Source organism: Athene noctua, chromosome 10, assembly GCF_965140245.1.
Source record: "Athene noctua chromosome 10, bAthNoc1.hap1.1, whole genome shotgun sequence".
Taxonomy (NCBI): Eukaryota; Metazoa; Chordata; class Aves; order Strigiformes; family Strigidae; genus Athene; species Athene noctua.
This window is the reverse complement of record NC_134046.1, coordinates 22,773,274-22,793,334: the sequence shown is the minus strand read 5'-3', so window position 1 is coordinate 22,793,334 and position 20,061 is coordinate 22,773,274. Positions and strand designations below refer to the sequence as shown.

Below are 20,061 nucleotides of genomic sequence, written 5' to 3'. Positions count from 1 at the left end.
ACTTAAAGAGTTTAATAGCACAATACACAGTTCATCTTCCTTTTGCCTGCATGTTTATACCTGAAAATTAGGTTGTTATGTTGTTGTTTATTTACTAGTTTGGAAAATATCTGAAGAGAATTTGTTGATGAAGGTGATATGACAGTATGATTATCTGTCAAATCAGCAGGTATTTACTGCTGATGATGCAGGAGTTGGCCTAGGCAGAATGGCAGCTTGATGCCATATGGAAGAATTTTTTCCAGTCTCGTTTCATATTAAATGCTTTGCTTTTTATGATGGGTGCTTTGTGTCACAGCCTGTATTGACTCTTTCTTTTATGCTGCATTCTTCTTTCCATGCTGTTATTTCTTAACTTATATGTTAAGTGACAGATGCAAGGGAATAAAACCACCACCGCACCACATGCTAGTTAGAGTGAAGAAATAAATAGTCCTTTTAAGGTGATTACAAAGTACTTCAGTTATCCCTCCAATACTGGAAGCATTCTTCTTAAGGAGTTATATTTTTAGTACTTTATGGCATACCTTTACATTTAGCCATTTAAAATGTTGACTTTGAGTGACCACTAACCTGATAATATGTCTCACCTATACCTGTTCATTGCCAAAGGGATGTTTCTCCCAATCCATCATTGCTTCATTGATGCTGATCTGCATTGGCCTCTGACAGGATAGTGCAGAATTATGTTTTGTACCATGTACAGACAGGGAAATTCTGTTCATAACTGATAGATTCTTCATTCCTGTTAATATATTGGGTTGGATCTTAGAAGTGAAAATGGCAAAACTGTTATGGCTCATTCTGAATGTTTATGGTCCTGTTTCTTTGTGTATGCATCTGGTAATATATATGTGTAGCTTGGGTACTCAGGTGCTGTGTATGTAAATGAACTAACAAAATATAAAAACATTTCCCGAGTACGTAATTACAGTAACTGTGTGCAGGTGGAAAAGCATACCAGGTGAGTTTGTGAGCTGTTTGGAAATCTGATCCTTGGGACTTTTCTCATTTCCCATTCATCCTTTTCCCAAATGTTTTGGTGATTCTAGAAATGAGAAATTAGTAGTCAGGTTATTTCTGGATCACCACCTTAGAAGAGACTTGTGGTCTTGGCCTTCAGTGGCCTTGAAGGAACAGGAGAGCTCAAGTTCCTAGTTCAGTTATGGAAAAACACAACTGCAATGCTTTAGTTTCAACTGATACTCCAGCCAGGGAGTCTCTGGAGTAGAAAGGTTGTAAATGTGATGTTTTGCTTTTTGATGGGAAAAGTTCAACTATTGCAACTATACACTTGAAAAAAAAAAAAAAAAAGTTATCTAGACTTCAACACCATTTTGTTGAGATTTTCAAAAGCAAAGCCCTGTATTGATAGCATTAGGCACATATTTTCAAGAGTACAAAGAGAAGTTGGGCTTTCAGCACCCTTTGGTATCCTGTGAGAAGCAGACACTGCCATTGTGCCATTAAAATCCCCGCCCTCAGTCCTGGAACCAGATTTCTTCTCTTTTTTACCATTACCAGAAGCTCTGAACTCTGACTTGGATTCTAAAGCATTTTTTTTTTAAAAAAAAAAAAAAAAAAAAGAAAAAGAAACCTAGTTTGTGGTTTTAAACTAATTTCTGAAGATGTTGGTCTGTTGCTTATGTACAAAACAATGACTACAGTGACCCTTCATCCAGACTGGTTACTGGAGAAGGACCTTGATAAACTTTGTCTTTCATTGTCTGTTCATGAAAGCTGTTTTGTAAAACCTAACACAGTATTAGCAGTAATATTGATGAACTCTGCCAGGGAAGGGTATACTGAATTAATAAAACTAATATTATCATTTGGACTTCTCCTTTTCAGATTCCTGCCAATACCAAACAGATATTTTAGACCTAAAACTCATGTATTGAACTGAGAGTAGAAAGGATAGCAGAAAAGACTTTAGATCACCTCAGGTCAATACTGGTTTGTCCTGTTATTTTAACACTTTGTACATAAGTATTTTTTTAATATAGCTTATGACTTGCATGAATATGAAAATGTTATTCCTTTTCCCTCAGAATTAAACATTTATAGCTGCAAATGGTGTCTTTTGCATTTGTAAATTTTATCTTGTTAATATCTATAAATTCTTCTACAAAATGCACTTGCATTTTAAGGCATTAATGTAGATTTTATATTTTCTTACAGGGCACCTAAATATAACGAATGTAAAATCTGAGTTAGAACATGCAGTAAAAAAACATATGCCCACTTTTACTACATATAGAAGAAACAAAATAATTAAAATGTTATGTGTTTACTAACCTTCTTAAATTCACTCTTTTCTTTCTGTGGTTTAGAAAATAAGAACAAAATAACACATTCGTTCTATATCTTACCAGTTGGGATACTCAGCTGGTGTTTGAGAACAGCCATTGTGATTTCAGTGGATCTGTGGAGTTTTATGCAAGCATTGGACATCACTGAATACACTTCTGTATTTTTGTCTCATTCACCAATGTTTCTCCCTTCATTTCATATGCTTTTGCCTTAGTAAAATGCACACGTCTTTCATTATTCATTTGTAAGTCAAAAGCCACTCTGAAACAAAATATATTGGAAAAACAGAGATAAATAATACTGCTAATAATATTTCTGGTATTTCATGCTCTAAACAATCCCTGACTTGTTTATCCATATGTGTATTTGCAGATCCAGAATACTCCCTTCATCTTAGGATAAGGCAAAGTACCTAAAGATGCTTAAAGCTTTTTTTCAAGGAAGGCTTTACACAAAGCTGCTGTCCTGTTTCCCCACACTGCAACAGGATGATTTCAATGCAAATTTATCTGTGAAAGAGAAGGTACCTTACCTCGTCATTCTGACAGTGCTCATACAGTACTCTCTTAACCAGCCAGGAGTATATTCTGGCAAGATGTATCTGAGAGATTTGAGGCAATACATTTCCCAAAGTAAACATTTATAAAATTTTACATTTCTGAAACTTAAGCAGAATGCATAGTATGTCACTTGCATAAATTCTCTCATATGGGAAAATGACAACTTAATCAGAGAGTAGCAGGAGAAACTGTTCAAAGGCAGGCAGAGTGCCAAAAAGCTGGCATCAGGGAAGATCTGACTCTTTATGCAGACTGACCTAAATGCTCTTTAGCAGTGTCAGGTAAAATAAAACCTAGTCTAGTTGGCTGCAGAATTTTAATCTTAAATGCCAGATTTACATGAACAGAAAGAAGCAGAGATAAACATGTTTCTCAAAGCTAAATTTGTTTCTACTTTCATCTAGCAGAGGTAGTTAAGTTTTATCTCTTAGAGTATTCTTCTAGGAGCTGTGTATAAATACTGAGCTATTTCAGTAGAGGCTTTGTTCCAGCTTTTTTCAGCACCTGTCTCAAGCCTCTGAGGTTATTCTGCTTACTGTCAGCTACATGGTATTATTACCCTACTTGAGGAATTGTGACATTGTGTTGCCTGGTTCAACCTGAAAGGCTGCTTGGATTATTTATACACCAGTCTTTCCATACTACAAACCAAAAATGTACATAGGTATTGAGCCTTTTATCATAAATCATAAGCTTTATCTCTTTTAATATAACTAATTGGAAAATCCATATTATTTGTACCATTTAAGTAGAATCAGAAGACTGAGTGAAGAGGTTGTTTCCCCTAGCAAACTTTCACTTTTATTTTTGAGATTGCTTGCTACTTACAGAGCTTTAGATTTACAGCTTTTTAGGAATAATCACCAAGAGCTGCATATTCTGGGGTTTATGCCTGACGTATGTTATGCTTGAGCTGTAAATACAGCAGTAATGGTAAACATAAGCGTCCTCATTCCTTGGGGCTGAACTGCTTATCAGTAGCTCTGTAGCTATCTCCACGAGTAGCTCCGCAGGGACTTTGCTGCTTAGGTGAGTGTCTGGTCCTGTCCTGATTCCCGAGCTGTGGAGCAGCTGCGGGGCCTGAGCCAGGCGGGTGAGCCTGCAGCGATGGCTGAGCCTGCCCGCGCCCACCAACCGGGCGCTTTACTGCTGCTGAGGAGCTTGCATCTGGTTATGGATGGCAACGCCTGTAGGTAGAGCCCGTGGAATATTAATATTATTTCAAAACTGTCTGCAGTAGCAAGATCAGCTAACAGCCTCTTTGTTTTTGAACACAACAAAGAAAATGAAAGCAGGTTTATATAACTTGCAGTGTGACAGCATGGCAGAGAGAGTCTGGGTGACTTAGTGCTAATGAGCTCACAGAGGTCCAGAAAGAGGATGGTGCAGAGAAAGCTGTCAAAACATGGCTACGTGCACCAACTAACAGTGTATACATAAAATAAAAATCACATCTCCAGTTGTCTTACCAGAGCAGTAAGGAGAACATACTTTCAGCATCATGCTCATGTTTGTCTGGCCTCTTGATTAGAGTATGTCTGACCACACTTTCTAGAAATGAGCCAAGATGACATGTTTTTTTGTGCCTTTGCCTTTCACCCGGGGGGGAACGTTCTAATGGTTTTAGTAAATTGATTAAATTATGTTTTGAATGATACAGACTTTGAGCATTCAGTGTGTTTCCGAATGCCTTCTGTAGCAGAAGCTAACTTGCTTCAGGCATTTGTCCCCAATCTGGACTTCTGCCAACCTCTGCTCCGCTAGCAGAGCTATTCAAAGCACTAACTGTGGCTACCAGACACCCCGAAAGCCTTGTTAGCTAGCATTTATATCTGCATTCTGCAGCTCTTGCTCTCCTGTGAAGTCAGGTCTTCTCCACTTCCTTCACAAACGCGGAGGGAATTGCCACCTATAATGCTGTTCTGTCAACCACAGCTGTACGCATGAGTCAGCGTGTTCTGAAAAGCATAAATGTAGAACTATATTCTCCAAAATAAAGCTATCTGATTTTTTTGAAAGCTTATTGCCTCCCTCTTTATGTTGCTATCACATACTTGTACATGCACTCGTGATGCTTTATGTGGAATTCATGTGTGTGAGGGCATGGGCACGTGGAGCGCTCTAAACACAGAGCTGAGTATTCTAAGGAAAAATGTGTTCTGGATACAGAAAATATGACATGCAGTTGGAATTAGTCTGAGGAAAGAATGAATCTCTGAGATTTTTATATGGTGATTTACTCGGTATAATAAAATCCGTAACAGACTAGAAGTTATTTTTATTTGAAAACTTTCCAGAAGTGTCTGGACTTCTTTATTAACAGGTTTAAAATAACTAATCCTTCATTTTTAGAAATGAGTTAATTGAAGAATGTATGTGCCATTATAATTCTCTGCAGGACCACTGTAGCATTATGTAAAGCCATGCACAGCATATGCAGAAATTTTCACCAGATGTCTGCTCAAGAGTGTATCTTTGACTTAAAAAGAGACAGTAATTTGTGACAGACTGTTCGAATGGTGTTTGGGTGGTGGAGGAAAAGGAGGAGAGAAGGAACTTGGATGGTATATTGCACTGCAAAGTAAATTAACATTTGAAAATTTAGGAGAAACAACAAATGACATTTCTTATTAGTATGCGTGTTCTGTGGCCTGTCTGTCAGCAGGATTGAAAGTTGTAGCATCATTACCACTTGAAAGAGAAATCTTATTTTTGAGAGTCCAGACAGAAGCAGCAATTGCACTAAATTCCAGTTTCTGCATGGAATACTGTTGCAGTGGGGCTAGAATTCAGCACTTTTTATTTTAAACACTTGGGGTTTTTTTGCTTTACATATATTTATTTGCATTGTAGAGCAGCTAGATCTAGGTCTGTGAAATGGAGAGGTTTTTTGTCAGAGTTCTTATGGTTATGTTTTAGACAAGTTGTAGCTGATTGAAGGCCAGCCTGAACGGGTCACAGTAGCATTGAATATTCTGTCACGGTGTGGAAGGCTTCATCTTTCTTTTGTGTTGTGTTAACGCTACTTCTTCCTTTCAGCTGTTCTAAGCTGCAGCTTCCTTTCAATAATCCCAAAGCTACAATGTCCACAGTGCATAACATATGCAGATACTAGCAGTGTATGTCACCGTTTGAATGCTTTCTTCAGACTTAAACAAAAAACCCCGACCTCTCGACTCTGCGCCATTGAAAGATAATGGCAGGAGCTCTGAAAAATGGATGCCTAAGAATCATTTGTTTCCTTTCATTTTTCATATGGATGTGGTTGGGGAGTATTGTCTGCCTGTGGTTTCATCCCATGGATCAACATAGGACTAACCAAGTGTTTGTGCAGAAATGAGCAATTCTTGTCTTCTCAGGTTACTCAACCTGTTTTGGGAAAGGCCTGATGGGGGCCATTGGGCACTTACACAATATCCATTCTAGGAAAAAAACCCGGAGTTTTAGACTGACTGTCATACTCAGATGATCTTTCCACATCCTTCAGAATGTACTTGTTTCCTGTGAATTTCAGAAAGAATCATTTGAAATAACTCCAGCCTGTATTGTTTGGCTGTTTCGTGCTTTCTGGCTCATGGGGAGGGGTTTCAGGACGGTACAAAGAGGGATTCTTTGAGTATTTCACCATTAGTGAAAGCTGTTTTGATCAATAAAAAAACCCAAATAACAAGCAAACACCTTCCTGCTATCAATACTGAAAATAACTTTTATCCTTAATACCTAGAGTATGCTTGTAAGAGATACTTAATATAAAATAAATGTAAGGAAATATCAGCAACTAGAGAATTATCAGGATAGGCTCTGCTGGCTTTATAAGCAAAGTCAAAGCAAAATGAATGATCTCATTTATATTTAGCTCAGGTAAATTCTTTGTCTACAATATGCAGAAAGAGAACTGTGCAAATAAAGGTGCATCTTTGCAGCCAGTTTTAAGCTAAGGACCTATCACGCACCTGAAAATAGTTATTTGTTGAAACTCATTGTGAGGGGTAACAAAAGACTGTTGAGTCATATAAGAGAAAAGGTACTGAAATTATTGTAAAGCAAGTGACAGTTTGGACACATTAAACTATTTTTGCGATTATTTTTGTAAAGTTTTTTGAAATCATCTTCCTATAAAAACTAGAGGATTTTGTTGTCAGTTGAGAGTATCTGAAAGTTATTCTGCGAACAATACAGAGTAGAAAGATTGAAAATTCTTAATTTCTCTTTTTTTTTTTTTTTTTTTGGTAGGAAGAAAGGAAAGGTAACTACTTTAAATCGAGTATGGCGGAATTTCTTAAGATTAAATTTTAAACTGATTGAGCAATACTTCACATTTCAATTACTTTGCAGTTCATAATTTAAACGAAAGATGGCGTAATATCCAAGCTGGTGATCCAATCAGGTAAATGTAAAAGGTTTCTAACACTTCTTTTTGAGCTACAGTTATCTCTTTTTTTTTTTTTTTTTCCTTTCTCTAGGAAGTCAGAATTCTATTCCTAGACTTAAATACCAGGTTTTTCAGTTGATAATATAAGAGCTGGGCCTACACTCTTTTCCTTCTTTTCAGAGGGGTTGCAAACAAGAATAACCATTGTGTTATATATAGAGAGAGGAATAACATGGGGTTGTCAGAATAACCATAGGTTTAAGCACACACTTGCACTGTAGTACACGTGTGTACTCCTCGGGTTATATAGTGAGTGTGTCAGCAGCTGGACTGCTACCACAGAAGGTTATTTGTGTGTTACAGACTTCAGGCCCAAAGCCATAGTCTGCTCATGGTGAATGTAATGGGGTGTTTTGGTAGTATAAGGTATTATGAACATAATTTTGGGATTATAGGCTTGGATTACAGAGGCCTGGCCCATGTACCTCACTGTTAGGCGATGTCCTCAAGCACTGCTGGAGAATTAGGAGGGGTTAGGCTAATTTACACATGGGCCACAGTGGCTGACATTTTACTCAGTCTCAGGTTTCCACCAAGAGTAAAATTTATCCTCATGTTTGTTCAAAACCAAAATATCTGCAGTATCTGAAAAAAGGCTTGCCAACAAAGTGTTAGATTGTGCCACCTCTGGTTTCACTTGTTTTGGTCCCCTAGTGTGCTGCGTAGCGGTTTTTGCACCTTAAACTGAGCTTTAAATTTGATGTAGGGTTGGAGTTCAAATCTGCAGTCCATAAAACGTTCTTCATATTATAAACCTTCTGAGGACCCTAGATGACTCCCAGTCTATGAAATAGCCTATTTAATCTTCATCTGTACTGTCAGTACCTGTCAGGCTCATTAGATCGGAAAGTCGTGGTCAGGTTTCCATAGAATAACACTGGCTGAAGCTGCATCCATCTTCTCTTACCCCACTGTGTCTCTTGTAGCTGATACAAGCTGCATGTAACTAGCCGTGCTCTGCCCCCAGTTACCCATCAACAAAATAAAATGTTTCTTGTAATTTAGTTTCATGGATTCTTGACAAACAGAGCTTTGAGTACACTGAAAGAAATTATGTCCTAGAAAATGAGGAAATTTCTCTAGTCGTTTAACATGAAAGGATACAAATTAATTAAATTGCCATGTGTGTGGGGCTGAGGAGGAGGAGAAATTGGTGTCCCTTTGAATCCGGAGTATGTTTCCTTCATGTTAATGAAGATAAGTAACACTGATATACACTGCTTCACTGTATAATCTTATGATGGGTGCCAAAGATCACCCATTTACAATGCATTCTTCATCTCTTTTATTGCCTCAGGGTCTTTTTTTATTTGCCAAGTTACTGCAGTTTGTAGCACCAGCACCTAAACTTGGGGGGGAGGACATTTTATGGTGGTAAAGAAAATGAATTTACATTCAGATTACCTCCTGTTTCTAATCTCCAGGTTGGTTAGCAGCTTTTCCTAAGACACCTGGGGGTGGTTCTTATTGTGAATTAACTGTTTGCATTTGAAAGGGTACCTACCCTTAACTGTACCATGTAATTAATTAGCATAATAGATTTTAATTATTTTTTGTCTAAGATTTAGATAAGACTTAATTTATTAAATGTTTTCTGCGACAGGGCAAAAAGTCAAAAGTTAAAAGTGCTTTCAGTAATGTAGTTTATTGCAAAGTAACCTTTTTGTTATGGATGGCAAAAATGTGATTTCTTCTGCTATTTTTGCCTTTTGAAGGCAGTGATTTAAAACATGCTTTGGTTTATGGTATAGGTCCCTTATTACTCACCTTGTGGGGCAAGTGATGGTCGGTGTTCTGTGGAAATTTTCCTTCAGAGAGGTGGAGGGCTGCTGAAAGGAAGGTGGGATTTGGGCAGACTGCCCTGCCTGGCACGCAGGGGTATGGGCCAGTCAATGAAACGAGGCTGTTCTCCCCTTAGCAGCTACTGGCTTACTTCATGCAAAGCGAGGAGGGGGCCATAATTTTTTTTTCTTTTTTTCTCTAGATTCGAAACAAGGACTGCAGTGAGTAATAATTTTAAATCACGAATAGGAATACTCAGCACCCTGATGGCCTCCCACTACCTCTTCAGTCAGTATTCAGTTGCACCGGAATACAGCCCTTGTGCAGGACATAAACTTCTGGAGTTATGCACTTCCAAAAGGAAACAAAATATATCCTGTTCATCAGTGAACAGTTACGTACTGTGCACAGTCATATGCAAATTGTTTCCTTTGTTGATATTTTGCTAATGGCGCCTTACAGAGGTTTAAGGCAAATCTCATATAAGCTTTTTAAATAAGAGGCCTGTGTCACAGGGGCTGCTTTCTGGGCGTTCCCTGTGGATCTAACAGTGAGGACACACGTTTCTTCTTTTGCTTAACATATTAGCAAATGTAATTAGTTTTCTGCACTGAAGAACTTCAAAGAGGAATTTTCCTGGTCCTTATTTACCTCAACATACCTGTATAGGTCAGTATTATAAAGAAGGCAATTTGCAAGTATGCTGTCATCCTTACGCTGGTAGCTCTGTGTCTGTGTTCTATACTGGCACGCTCAGCCTGACAGGCGGAGGGATGGTATTAGGGAGAAGTCTGTGAATGAGCATAATGGAACAAATATTTAAGTCTCCTTATGCTTGAATTTATCACTCTGTAGTAATAAATAACCTGCCTCTAAATCCCTGCTGCATTGCATGTAAAATGCAGTGCTATCATTTAGATTTGGTATTTTCTAATCATTTCTTCACTCTTGTTTAGTAAGTCTAGTTAGGTAATGTAGCACTGCCCTACCCTTTCACATCTTGCCTCTTTGTTTCCAAGTGTAGAGAGAGGTGGGCAGGAGAGGTCTGTCCAGGCCTGTGAACTGGGGCTGGCTGGGACCGGCAGGCGGTGGGCAGGAGGACAGCGAGCACAAGCCGGTGTGCCTTGGCTCAGCTCGGCTCTGCTCGGAGCTGGGGCAGGGCTGGCACGCCTGCACTCAGGGGACAGGCAGAGGTGTCCTGTCTCCCCGTGAAAAGGGCCAGTGCTGCCCAGCCTTTTTTCTGAGGGTTCATCATATTCCATAGAGAGGACACCTAAAGGTGCTGTTCTGCCCCCAGGCTCCAGCGCAGGAAACTGGGAACAGAAATAGTCCTTTTTTTATAGCTCTTCCCTTCTGTGTTAGTGTGGAGCGTTTCTCTGATGTGTGTGTTTGTTGGTTCCTCTCCTATTTTTGTTTACCCTATATCAGGCTCAAAACACCATTCAAAGTTTCTATTAGCTATAAAGGTTACCATGGAAAAAGTCAATATTTGTTTGCGTAATTTACGTGATGATTGGATTTTTATGGTTACTGAATCTAGTTCATGGACTTAAGTGGAGGCTTAGACTTTGTTACCACACACAGTGGTATTGTCAGTGCCACAGCTGTTTCCTACGTTATGTATATATATAGGGTGGCCTTAGTACTGTAACTCCTTTTGCTATGTGATCATTGCTGGGGAATGTGGTTTTGTTGTTTTGGTTTTCCTTAGTGATCACCCTTTGCATTATACATAAAACTACAAGCATGCGGCCTTCACTGAATTTTGTGGAAAGGGACTCTACAGTGCCAGCACAGTTGCTTGTGATATTGGTGTGCAACTGCCAAAGGATGTGCAACTGCCAAATGAAGTGCCATGTCTGTAAATATTTCTGCATTTGAACCAAGGCTTCCGTCTGAGCCACACAGCACATCGCCATGCTGATGGATTTGACAGAATGTAAATGCAGATAAATATCCTTCCTGAATTAAAAATTGTTCTATTGCACAGTCATGCACAGTCATGCACTAATACAGAAGCCATGAACATATTTTCATAAACCATGTTTAAATCTAATTTTGCTAGGTCAATAATAAGACCTTCCTTATAACCTCCTTCTTACTCATATGTTTAGATATGCAGTCAGTCAAAAGTGATTTCTTTACCTTAAAATTGGATTTGGGTCCTTTTTTTAATTTATATATGGGACATTTCAGTGATGCTTGTCGTTTTAGTACCAGTTTAAACTTAGAGATTCTATCAAAATAAACAACTATAGCACAATCCGAGCTTGAAGCAGAAAAATTTCTGGGTTTAAACTGGTGCTTGCAGAAAGGCAAGTCATGGAAAATATGTACTTCTACGTGATGTGCGCTGTGCACATGATTTCTCAGTGTAGCACATTATACTGAGCCAGATGTCACAAATGCTGTTAGACAGTTCTGTACAGAACATAAATTAGCAACATTCAGATACTTACTTTAATACTGACTAGTAGTTACTTTCACAAGCTTTCAGTCATTATTTGTGGGGTTTGTAATTCTTTCACATTTTTTGTTTGAAGAAACACAGTTCTGTATTTTCCAAAAATAGGAAACATCAGTAAAGTCATGAAAAATACATGACTGGTTTGAACTACTTGACTCTAGTGTGTGCACAAAACCCAACGTGCACACAGAAGCTCACTCATCTTACTAAATTTGTAAATTGTTCAAACAGGAAAAAAAAAACATTAAATACCAACCAAACAAAACTATGCTTTTGTTGGGGATTGAGAGCTTCTGAGATGTTGATGATGTGAAGCATAACTAAGCATTGTTAATCTCAGCTGTTCATTAATCCCAAAGAAATGCTTTTTGCAGAAAGCACATCATTACTGCCATGAAATGAAAGCAGAAAAAAACAGAAGGCTGTGGGGAGCGTGGCATAGCATATTTTTAAAGGATGGTTTCATTTCAGTTGGCTTGCACAGAGTGTTTCAAGAGCATTAATATACTGTGTATTAGCTATCTGCATTATATGTTCATGTTCTGTCCAACTTCGTTTAAAGATATTTTATTCAGTGACAAGTTTGCTAACTAGTGGATAGGCAGTATACGGAGCTTTGTATCGGCTGGTGTCAGTGTTTTTTTCTTATGGGTTTTTAACAGTGGTACTTTGTTAATATTAAAAAGTCCCAGACTTTCCATTCTAGTCCCATTTGGAGACAACACCTAGAGATAAGAACAGAAGTGAGCTTTTGCATTGCTTTTCTCCTGTGCCTTAAGTACATACTCAGTGGATCTTATTGATACTGAGTGTTAGTGTGCAACTTTGACAGATGTCTGCCCTGTATAAGGTGAGACATCTCAAATGACTTGCCAAAACCTGCTTTGTTTTAAATCTGTTTGTGCCCATCACATCGACATGAGCACATGCACCTGCAAGGGGGGTAGAGAAGGTGCAGAGGTGAGGGGAAGGTAAAGCTGCTTCCATCCATGGCAGCTTAATCTGACCACAAATCTGCACCATTTCTGCTTTACTTTCCAGTCCATTGTTATGACTAAGTAACAGTCTGGAAGGGGGGGAGCTCATGCTTTCAGCGTTCTCTCTGTGAGGTCCCCTGTTTTAGAGCATCAGGATCCTTACATCCCAGGTTTCTCAGTCTTGAGCCATGTGGACTCGGTGCCTACCACCCTTGCTTGGTCAGTAGAATCCTGGAACCCAGTGGCCTGGTGTTGCAGGTGCTTTAGTGTGTCCTAAGCTGTGGGATACCTGGATTCATCTGAGAACAGGCACTCTGAGTGAGGGGAGAATGAAGGAGCCACTCTTGTGTATATATATATCACTCTTAAGAGACAAAGGACTATTATTGTATGTATAGTGGTATCAGCAAACTTGTAATTGCAGTCACCTTGTGTTCATGATACAGAGTCCTGCCTTTATTGCTCCTGAGAATGCAGATTAAAGGTTTCCCTTTCCTTTTTACTCTATTTCGATCTACACTTTCTGGCAATAATAGAGTGGCCTTCTTGGCTTACGGATGAACTTCTTTCTAAATGGGCTCTCTGGCTCCTTGTCAGCCTCCGTACTTTCTCTGGGGGATTTCCAAGCATCCACTGTCTTTCTGTCCATGGATTTGTGAGAAGAAAGTGTTTTCTCTTGAAGAACCACTGCTCGGTGCTGATTGACCTAGATTGCAGCTTCTGCTTCTGAGGTGTAGTTTCACTGCTGGGGTGAGTCATGGCAACATTGAGGACTGCTGAAAGCCCCCTGCTTTTTTCTTGAAAGGGAGGTTGCATGGTATTTGCATGAAAAATTTGTTCCACATGCCTATGGATCTGTCAAGAGAAATTTCAAATATCTTGATAGTATTATAACGAAATGTAGTTACATAGTAACTGACGAATTTTGTGGAAAACCAAAACTGTGTCTTGCTGTGAGCCCTACAGGGAGCAGAGGCAGAATTAGAGAGGAGAAATCATCAGCTCAGAAGCAGCGTGACCAGTGTTCCAGAGTGGTCTGAGAGAAATACCTAAATACTGTACTAAATAAAAGCTCTGCCTAATGTTATTTTTTCCAGTGTTGTTCCTGTGGATGTAAATAGTCAGTCAGTGTTGTAGTGCACCTAATAACATAGTTTACAATAGCTCCCCACACAAGGAAGGGTTTGTAGGATCAACTACTGACTTTGAGGGACAAAACCAGGTCGGAGTACTGACAACAGAGAATTTTGAGTTAGAAATCCTGGCTTTGGTCTAATGGTTTGACTGAAATCTAACCCTCTTTTGTGCATTGTTTTTCTCCTTGCTGAGACTTTGCATGTGTGTTACAACTTGCTAGAGTTTACAGGGTTTGCATGCTTCCACACTGGATAAATCGGTGTATCTTAGCATTTTGAAACATTGTTGTCATTGTGGAATTTCCTCTTTTGTTCTGAAATCGAGCCTCTTACCCAAATCTTCTAGCAAGGGCTAAGAAGAGAGTTTGCTGTGGAATGCAGCCTTTCCCTGGCAAGGTTTCTTTTGAGGGGCTAATAACAGACCCTTTTATTTTCTCCCTCTGTAGAGCTAAGTATCTTGTTTTATGGAAGGGAATAAAGAAGCAGAACATGTAGATCTGTTTCATTTTATTTCTCCCACTGATCTGCAAGGTGACTATGAAAAATTATTCTAATTTTCCTCTGCTAGGGTTTATACTCTTTGTGCCGTCTATGCTATCGCAAAGTGATAATGCTATTTTATGTTTTGTAGAGGTGGGGGGTTTTGAGATGGATAGTTGAAAAGTAGAGTTTTGAATCTACAAACCCTTGAAGTCAGTGAAGATTTCCTTTTCCTTAAATAGGCTTTGGATCTGTTCTTCGGTGAGCAAAATGGCTACAAAGATTCATTGTTTTGCCTACTCCATAGCAACCGACAGCATAAAGCCTTTTCCCAGATGTGTTTATTTAAAGCCTTTTTCAGATTTAAAAATGAACTAAAGTTGTAGATATTGTTTTAATGCCAGTTTTTCTATATCAGCATTAAAAAATCAAGTGAACTAGTATGCAGTCATAGGAAATTAAGAGATATATATGAGAGAAGATAAAAAATCCATTCTGGGCAAAACAAAACTGGGAAAAGTACAGGAAGGTATTAGCTTTTGAAGAATTACCTGGCATATTTGAGAATTCCTATGAAATTCCAGGTCATGTGGGAAAATGATCACAATATACTATGCCTTATACAGTTAGAAATTCTATTACTTTTTATTGATAATTCTCATCATGCGCCAAAAGAGAATATTGTTAAAGAGCATTGTGCTGTACATCCTTGAAACTGATAGGTCCCAATTTTTTTTAAAGAACACTTAGTTTATGTTAGGTGTACAGGTAAGCATGGGTAGAGGGAGAGCATGAGAAGCAAAAAATTCATCATGGGAGGGAGGACGTTGAGAATCCATATGGGTTATCGTATTTTTTTCAAGACATTAATTGAATTAATATCCCCCTCAAGCCCACTGTGAACGGAATAACATGTATTTTGACCTGTGATTGCATTTTATTGTACAATGCTGCTTGGCTGTATTTATACTCTGCAGGAAGAAAACTACTCCCTAGTAGTTCCTTCCAATTTTTTTTTGTGGGTAACCTTTTGCTTTTATTCAAGCAAAATGCAAGATAAATGCCAGTTTCAGCCTTTTAGATCTTGGAAATAATGGTGTATTAAATGTGATTAAATTGGGAATTACCCTTAAGCAGGGTCATAATTACTGTAGATTTAGATGGCATGTTATACAAATTGCTGTGTGCTCATAATTACAAATTGAGTTTGTTGCACTCTGGGGGTTTATAAACTTTATCTTAGTTATTAACACGTTAAATAACAGTGTTTTATGTAAATTACTGGATAAACCAAAATGTCAGTGTTATGCTTAATCTAAGGTTTAATTATATTTTTGTATTAGAGATAAAATTTGGTTAGCTTTAGCAAGAAAGACTGAAGTCTAACGTTCACTACTGAGATATTGTTAAACATGACAATAGTAACAAAATTGGAGCCGCCTTTGTAAGTTTGTCAGTAGTAGCTGCTGGTCACGCTGACTGAAAACTACGGTGGTATGAAGTCAATGAACTAACAACTACAGTGAATGAGCCGGCTGTCAACAGTAATCAGCAGTAAGCTCTTGCTATGATCAGCCAGCCTGCTTGCCTCAGAATTATTTACCTCTAACTTCTGGACTGATCTAATGAGTGTAAGTTCATAGTCTGAAGTCTTTGTTTACTTCCTCTTGCACGAAGATTTCCTAGCTCCTTAATTTTTTCTTAAGTCACATTGATCTTTTTTTTTTATAAAATGGAGCAAAGCTAACTTTATGTTATGCTACTAGTTGTGCTCCAACAAATTGCCAGGAATAAGGATACTAAGACATGAAAAATGACTTTCTTATCTCCTTATCCAGTGCTACGTATTTCTAGAGTATTGTGGTTGCAGCTCTAATGCTAGCTAGATGTCAAAGTGGCAGTGGGAGAACAACAGAGTGTATAGCCTCTGTATGTCCTACTGGTCCTGCCAGAGCTTCCTTATGCAAAGTGCAGATAAATAAAAGGGGTATAGAAGCCCACAGTGGCTCCATGTTAGATCATCTCCTGCCCCTGTCTTGTAAGGCCTGAAACATCCGTCACCTCTGTATGTTCAGCACAGAGCATAAGCACTGCACCTGTGTAGTTGGGATAGCAAAAAACCATAGCTACATGTCACCAAAAAATTGTCCTAAAAGGTCAAGCCTCAACGTCTGTGAAAAAACACCACTGGTCACCTGAATGAGAATGGATTATGGTTACTGTTACCTGAGGGAGACTGGGTTATGTACAATGGATTATGATTCAGTGAAGATGGTTTTGGAATGTTGAAATGTAAACAGAAAATCCCTCCAAAAATAATTGCATCAGGATGCCTTGCCTGGGAAACCACAATGCCATCTGCATAGTGCAGCAAGAATTTGTTTTTCTGTGTTTAATTTCCCCTGTTGAAATACATATGAGATCTTAAATATGTAGATTATTTTGACATTTAACCTCTACTTGAGATTCTAAAGATTTACTAAAACAAGAAGTGATTTTACAAAAACTTTGTGGCAGGATGGATGAAACAAAAATGAGAATTCCCAACGCTTTACCTTGAGGGAGGGGGGGAAGCTGTAACAATTGCCACATAGTATTTGAAATGGGATGTGTCAGTATTGCTTGCTTGGTTGTTTGCTTGTCTAGCGTGCTCATATCCGTAGAAGGAAGATTCTGTTTGAAGCAGGTTCAGAGAAGAACATTCTTCAGAAAATTCTGTGACTGCTTTTGAGGTCAGAGCTTCTCAGCCGCCCTTTCCAGTACATATCCTCCTTCACAGCCCACGCTAAAACTGTCTGCACTCGCTTTCCAAATGGAAACTGGTTTCCAAAGGAGCGGTTGATTTTTGTGGACTGCTTATGTCTGCTTTGGATTTCTCTCTGTTTACAAGTAGAGATGAAGCTTGATGCAGGAGAGCACTGAGTCAGGACCAGAAAAATGTGGGATTGTTGTCTGTCCCAGAACTTCTGTAGGGCAGAGACTGTCTGGATAACCATTAGATGTTGGAAGTAGGCATCGCAGTATAAATAGTCTCTGGTTATAGACTTGCAGTGGCATTACTATCAAAACAGTCAGTGTAGGCGTGACCTTCCTTAACATATTTGAGTTTCACTGAAAGCTAGTTAAACCCAGGCTTATTGGAATCTATGCCTAATGCTCCCTTAGGAAACTATGCAAAATGCACACTCAGTCCAAATGTTTAACTGGGTTTAAGTAATGTTGCTTTGATTCTTTTTATCATCCAGAAAGATGTGATCAGGTCTCATCGTATGTACTGTAAATAAGAGGTGTGCTGTATATACAGCGCAAGGGCACAGCTGGACCTTTCATTGTGCTCTTTCTTGTACCAGATTCGTTTGAGCAACATTTTTAGTTTCTGACTAAACTTCTGAGTTTCCCCAAACTGCAGAGATCAGCCAATGCTGCCTTTATGTGCTGGAGTGTTTCCATTCCTAAAAAGTATAGTGCAAATTGCTCTGTCCCTACACAAAATTGCCCTAAATACTGTGCAAATGGTTACGAATGAAGCCTTTGGTGGTAAAGGTGACCGACTGCCCTTGCCCCCCAACCCACCCTCCAAGAATGGTTCTTGTTTTCTTAATTAGCTTTCCCTTCTCCGGTACCCTGGCATCTAAATGGAGACAAGGAGTGTCTGTGGTTAGACAGTTTGCCCAGCTTACTTAGACATGATGCTTATTTTGATGAAGGGAAATTTAATTTGGAAAGCAAGATGTTTTGACGGTTCCATGAAACAGGAAACCTGAAAGTTAAAACTTGTCTTGCTTTCTTGTGTTATTACAGGATATTAATCATACGGGCCTTACTATTTTTTGAAACACTAATTTCTTTGTACCTATAGGTAGCACTATTTATCCACTGGTTTTGTGGTGCAGTTTCAGCTGTTCTTCTGACCTGTAAAGCTAAAATTACTGTAGGAATAGTCTACCAAATACATTATGACTTAACAAGTACCTTTCAAAAATATTTGTGGTTTAGATCAGCAGAGGAACTGGGACTGCATCTTGAACAGAGCAGACATTTGATAAGGTGATGTTCCCTGGGGTCAACAAGTTCTGCAAGTGGCTGACTCCTTCGTTCTTCAGCACTCGGCTTAACCTTCCAGATATGCTGTAAACCCTTTCCTTTTCTAGGCTTTGGGGGAGGAAGGCTAGGAAAGCATCATGAAGCATAAGCGTTTTTGTTAAAACAGGTGTGTAAAATGTTATTGTGTGTGAGAAAATTATGTAATTTCAATGTTCTCATTTGCCGGTGTGTGGTTTCTACATGAGAGGCGTATATATAAATTAAAACACCTTTTACGGTATTCTAGGAGATGAGATGGTTTTCATTTATGAATTACTAAGTTACAATTAACTCTGTTTAGACTTGATTTCCTGCAGTACTTTAATCACTGCATGGTGAATCTGCTTGAAAAAAATAGGAAGGATTGTTATTCATGTGTCAAATACGTGATGATGAAATTCAGTCGGTGTGGTGTTCTATTTTTTTTAAAATTGTAGTGAGGAATTCTTGCTTGCCAAAACTAGCTTTAGTATTGAGCTACCATGTGTCTGGAGGAGGTGGAGGTTTCCTTCCATTCCCATTTACAAATGCTGTGAGAACAGTGAGGACATGATACAGCAAAATCCACAAGCTTTCTAGGTCGGGTTTCAGTGGAGCAACAAAGGATAAACAAAATCTCTGTTGAGTTACTCATTTTTATCCAAAATTCTGATGGGTATTTTTTTTTAGTAATAATGCAACCACTCCTCCCCGCATTGTTGTCCTCCCGTCACCAGGTCTCCACAGCACTTTAATGTGTTATTGTCGTGTGCGTGTTTTCATTCCGCGTGTTTCCCAGCAGTTCATGTTCTGCCTTGCAATCCTGAACCATCTCGTACTGGTGTAACGCCTATAAAACCGGTGTTTTGAGGGAAGTAAGTAAAATTTGGATTATTGTGCTAATATTCCGAGCAACACCAGGGAAGTTCGGATGCTGTCGCTTTGAACCGGTGTGAAGTTGACACAAGTTCTCCGTTTCCTCGCCTTGGGGAGTAAGCGTGGGGAGAAAGAGTCGGGACGTTTGTTTTAAATTCTTTCTTCACGTGCTTATTCCGGTGCATCTGACATATTTTTAGCTTTTGCTGTTTTCACCTTGCTCCTTCCACGGGACATCTCGGGGAGTTGGACAACGTGCGGCCACACCCTTTTTGTGAGAGGGAGTTAAAATCTTCTTCTCTCGGATGCCTCTTTAATTGCAGGGATAATTGAAACTGTTGGGTTTTTAAGCAGATGAGGTGGGCAGGAAGAACCCAAAAAAAGGTTGGGGCCGTTCCTTGACCAACATCAAATCCCAGATTTGTTTTCGGCGGGAAACCAAACGCTGCCCGGGGGGGGGGGGACGACGTTTGGGCCGGCTCCGGCGGGCACCGAAGGTGCCCGCCGGAGCCGGCCCAAACGTGTCCCCCCCCCGGGCAGGGTTTTGAGGGTCCTGAGGGGAGCGGAGCCGTTGGCGCTTCGCGTTCCCCGGGGAAACCGCCCTCCGCGCTCGCTCCCGTGAGCTCCCCCCCCCCTCCCCGTCCTCCTCCCGCCACCGAGCCGCGCGCGGCCGCTGAGGGGAGAGCGGGAGCGGGGACGGGGCGGGGCGGCCGGAGGGGCGGCTATGGTGGCGGCGAGCAGCTCCCCGCCTGCCACTTCGGCCCAGCCATGTGGTGCCTGCACTGCAGCTCGGAGAGGACCCAGTCCCTGCTGGAGCTGGAGCTTGACAGCTGGTAAGCCCCGACGGAGAAAGGGGGGGGGGGGGGGGGAATGGGGTGTTCCGGGGGCGCCGGCCCTGCTCGCCGGGAAACACCCCCCCCCCCCCCCATCCCGCCCCGTCCTGTCACACAAAGGGCTCCGCGTCGTCGTTGCGGGA

The 20,061-nt window shown here is 40.0% G+C and overlaps 1 protein-coding gene across 14 annotated transcripts in view; it reads left to right on the top strand.

Annotated features, from left to right (window-relative positions):
* The window catches only part of IQSEC1 (IQ motif and Sec7 domain ArfGEF 1), a 356,135-nt gene that overhangs the window by 264,665 nt on the left and 71,409 nt on the right, over nt 1-20,061 (top strand). Inside the window, exon 1 of one of the 14 annotated variants that reach the window (XM_074914142.1) lies at nt 19,778-19,918. The exons of 12 other annotated variants lie outside the window; for them this stretch is intronic. In XM_074914142.1, the coding sequence (XP_074770243.1) occupies nt 19,854-19,918 (65 nt within the window). In that variant the 5' untranslated portion in view covers nt 19,778-19,853. Of the gene's footprint in view, nt 1-19,777; nt 19,919-20,061 lie in introns of those variants that run through there. One more of the 14 variants, XM_074914144.1, reaches the window with a different exon arrangement.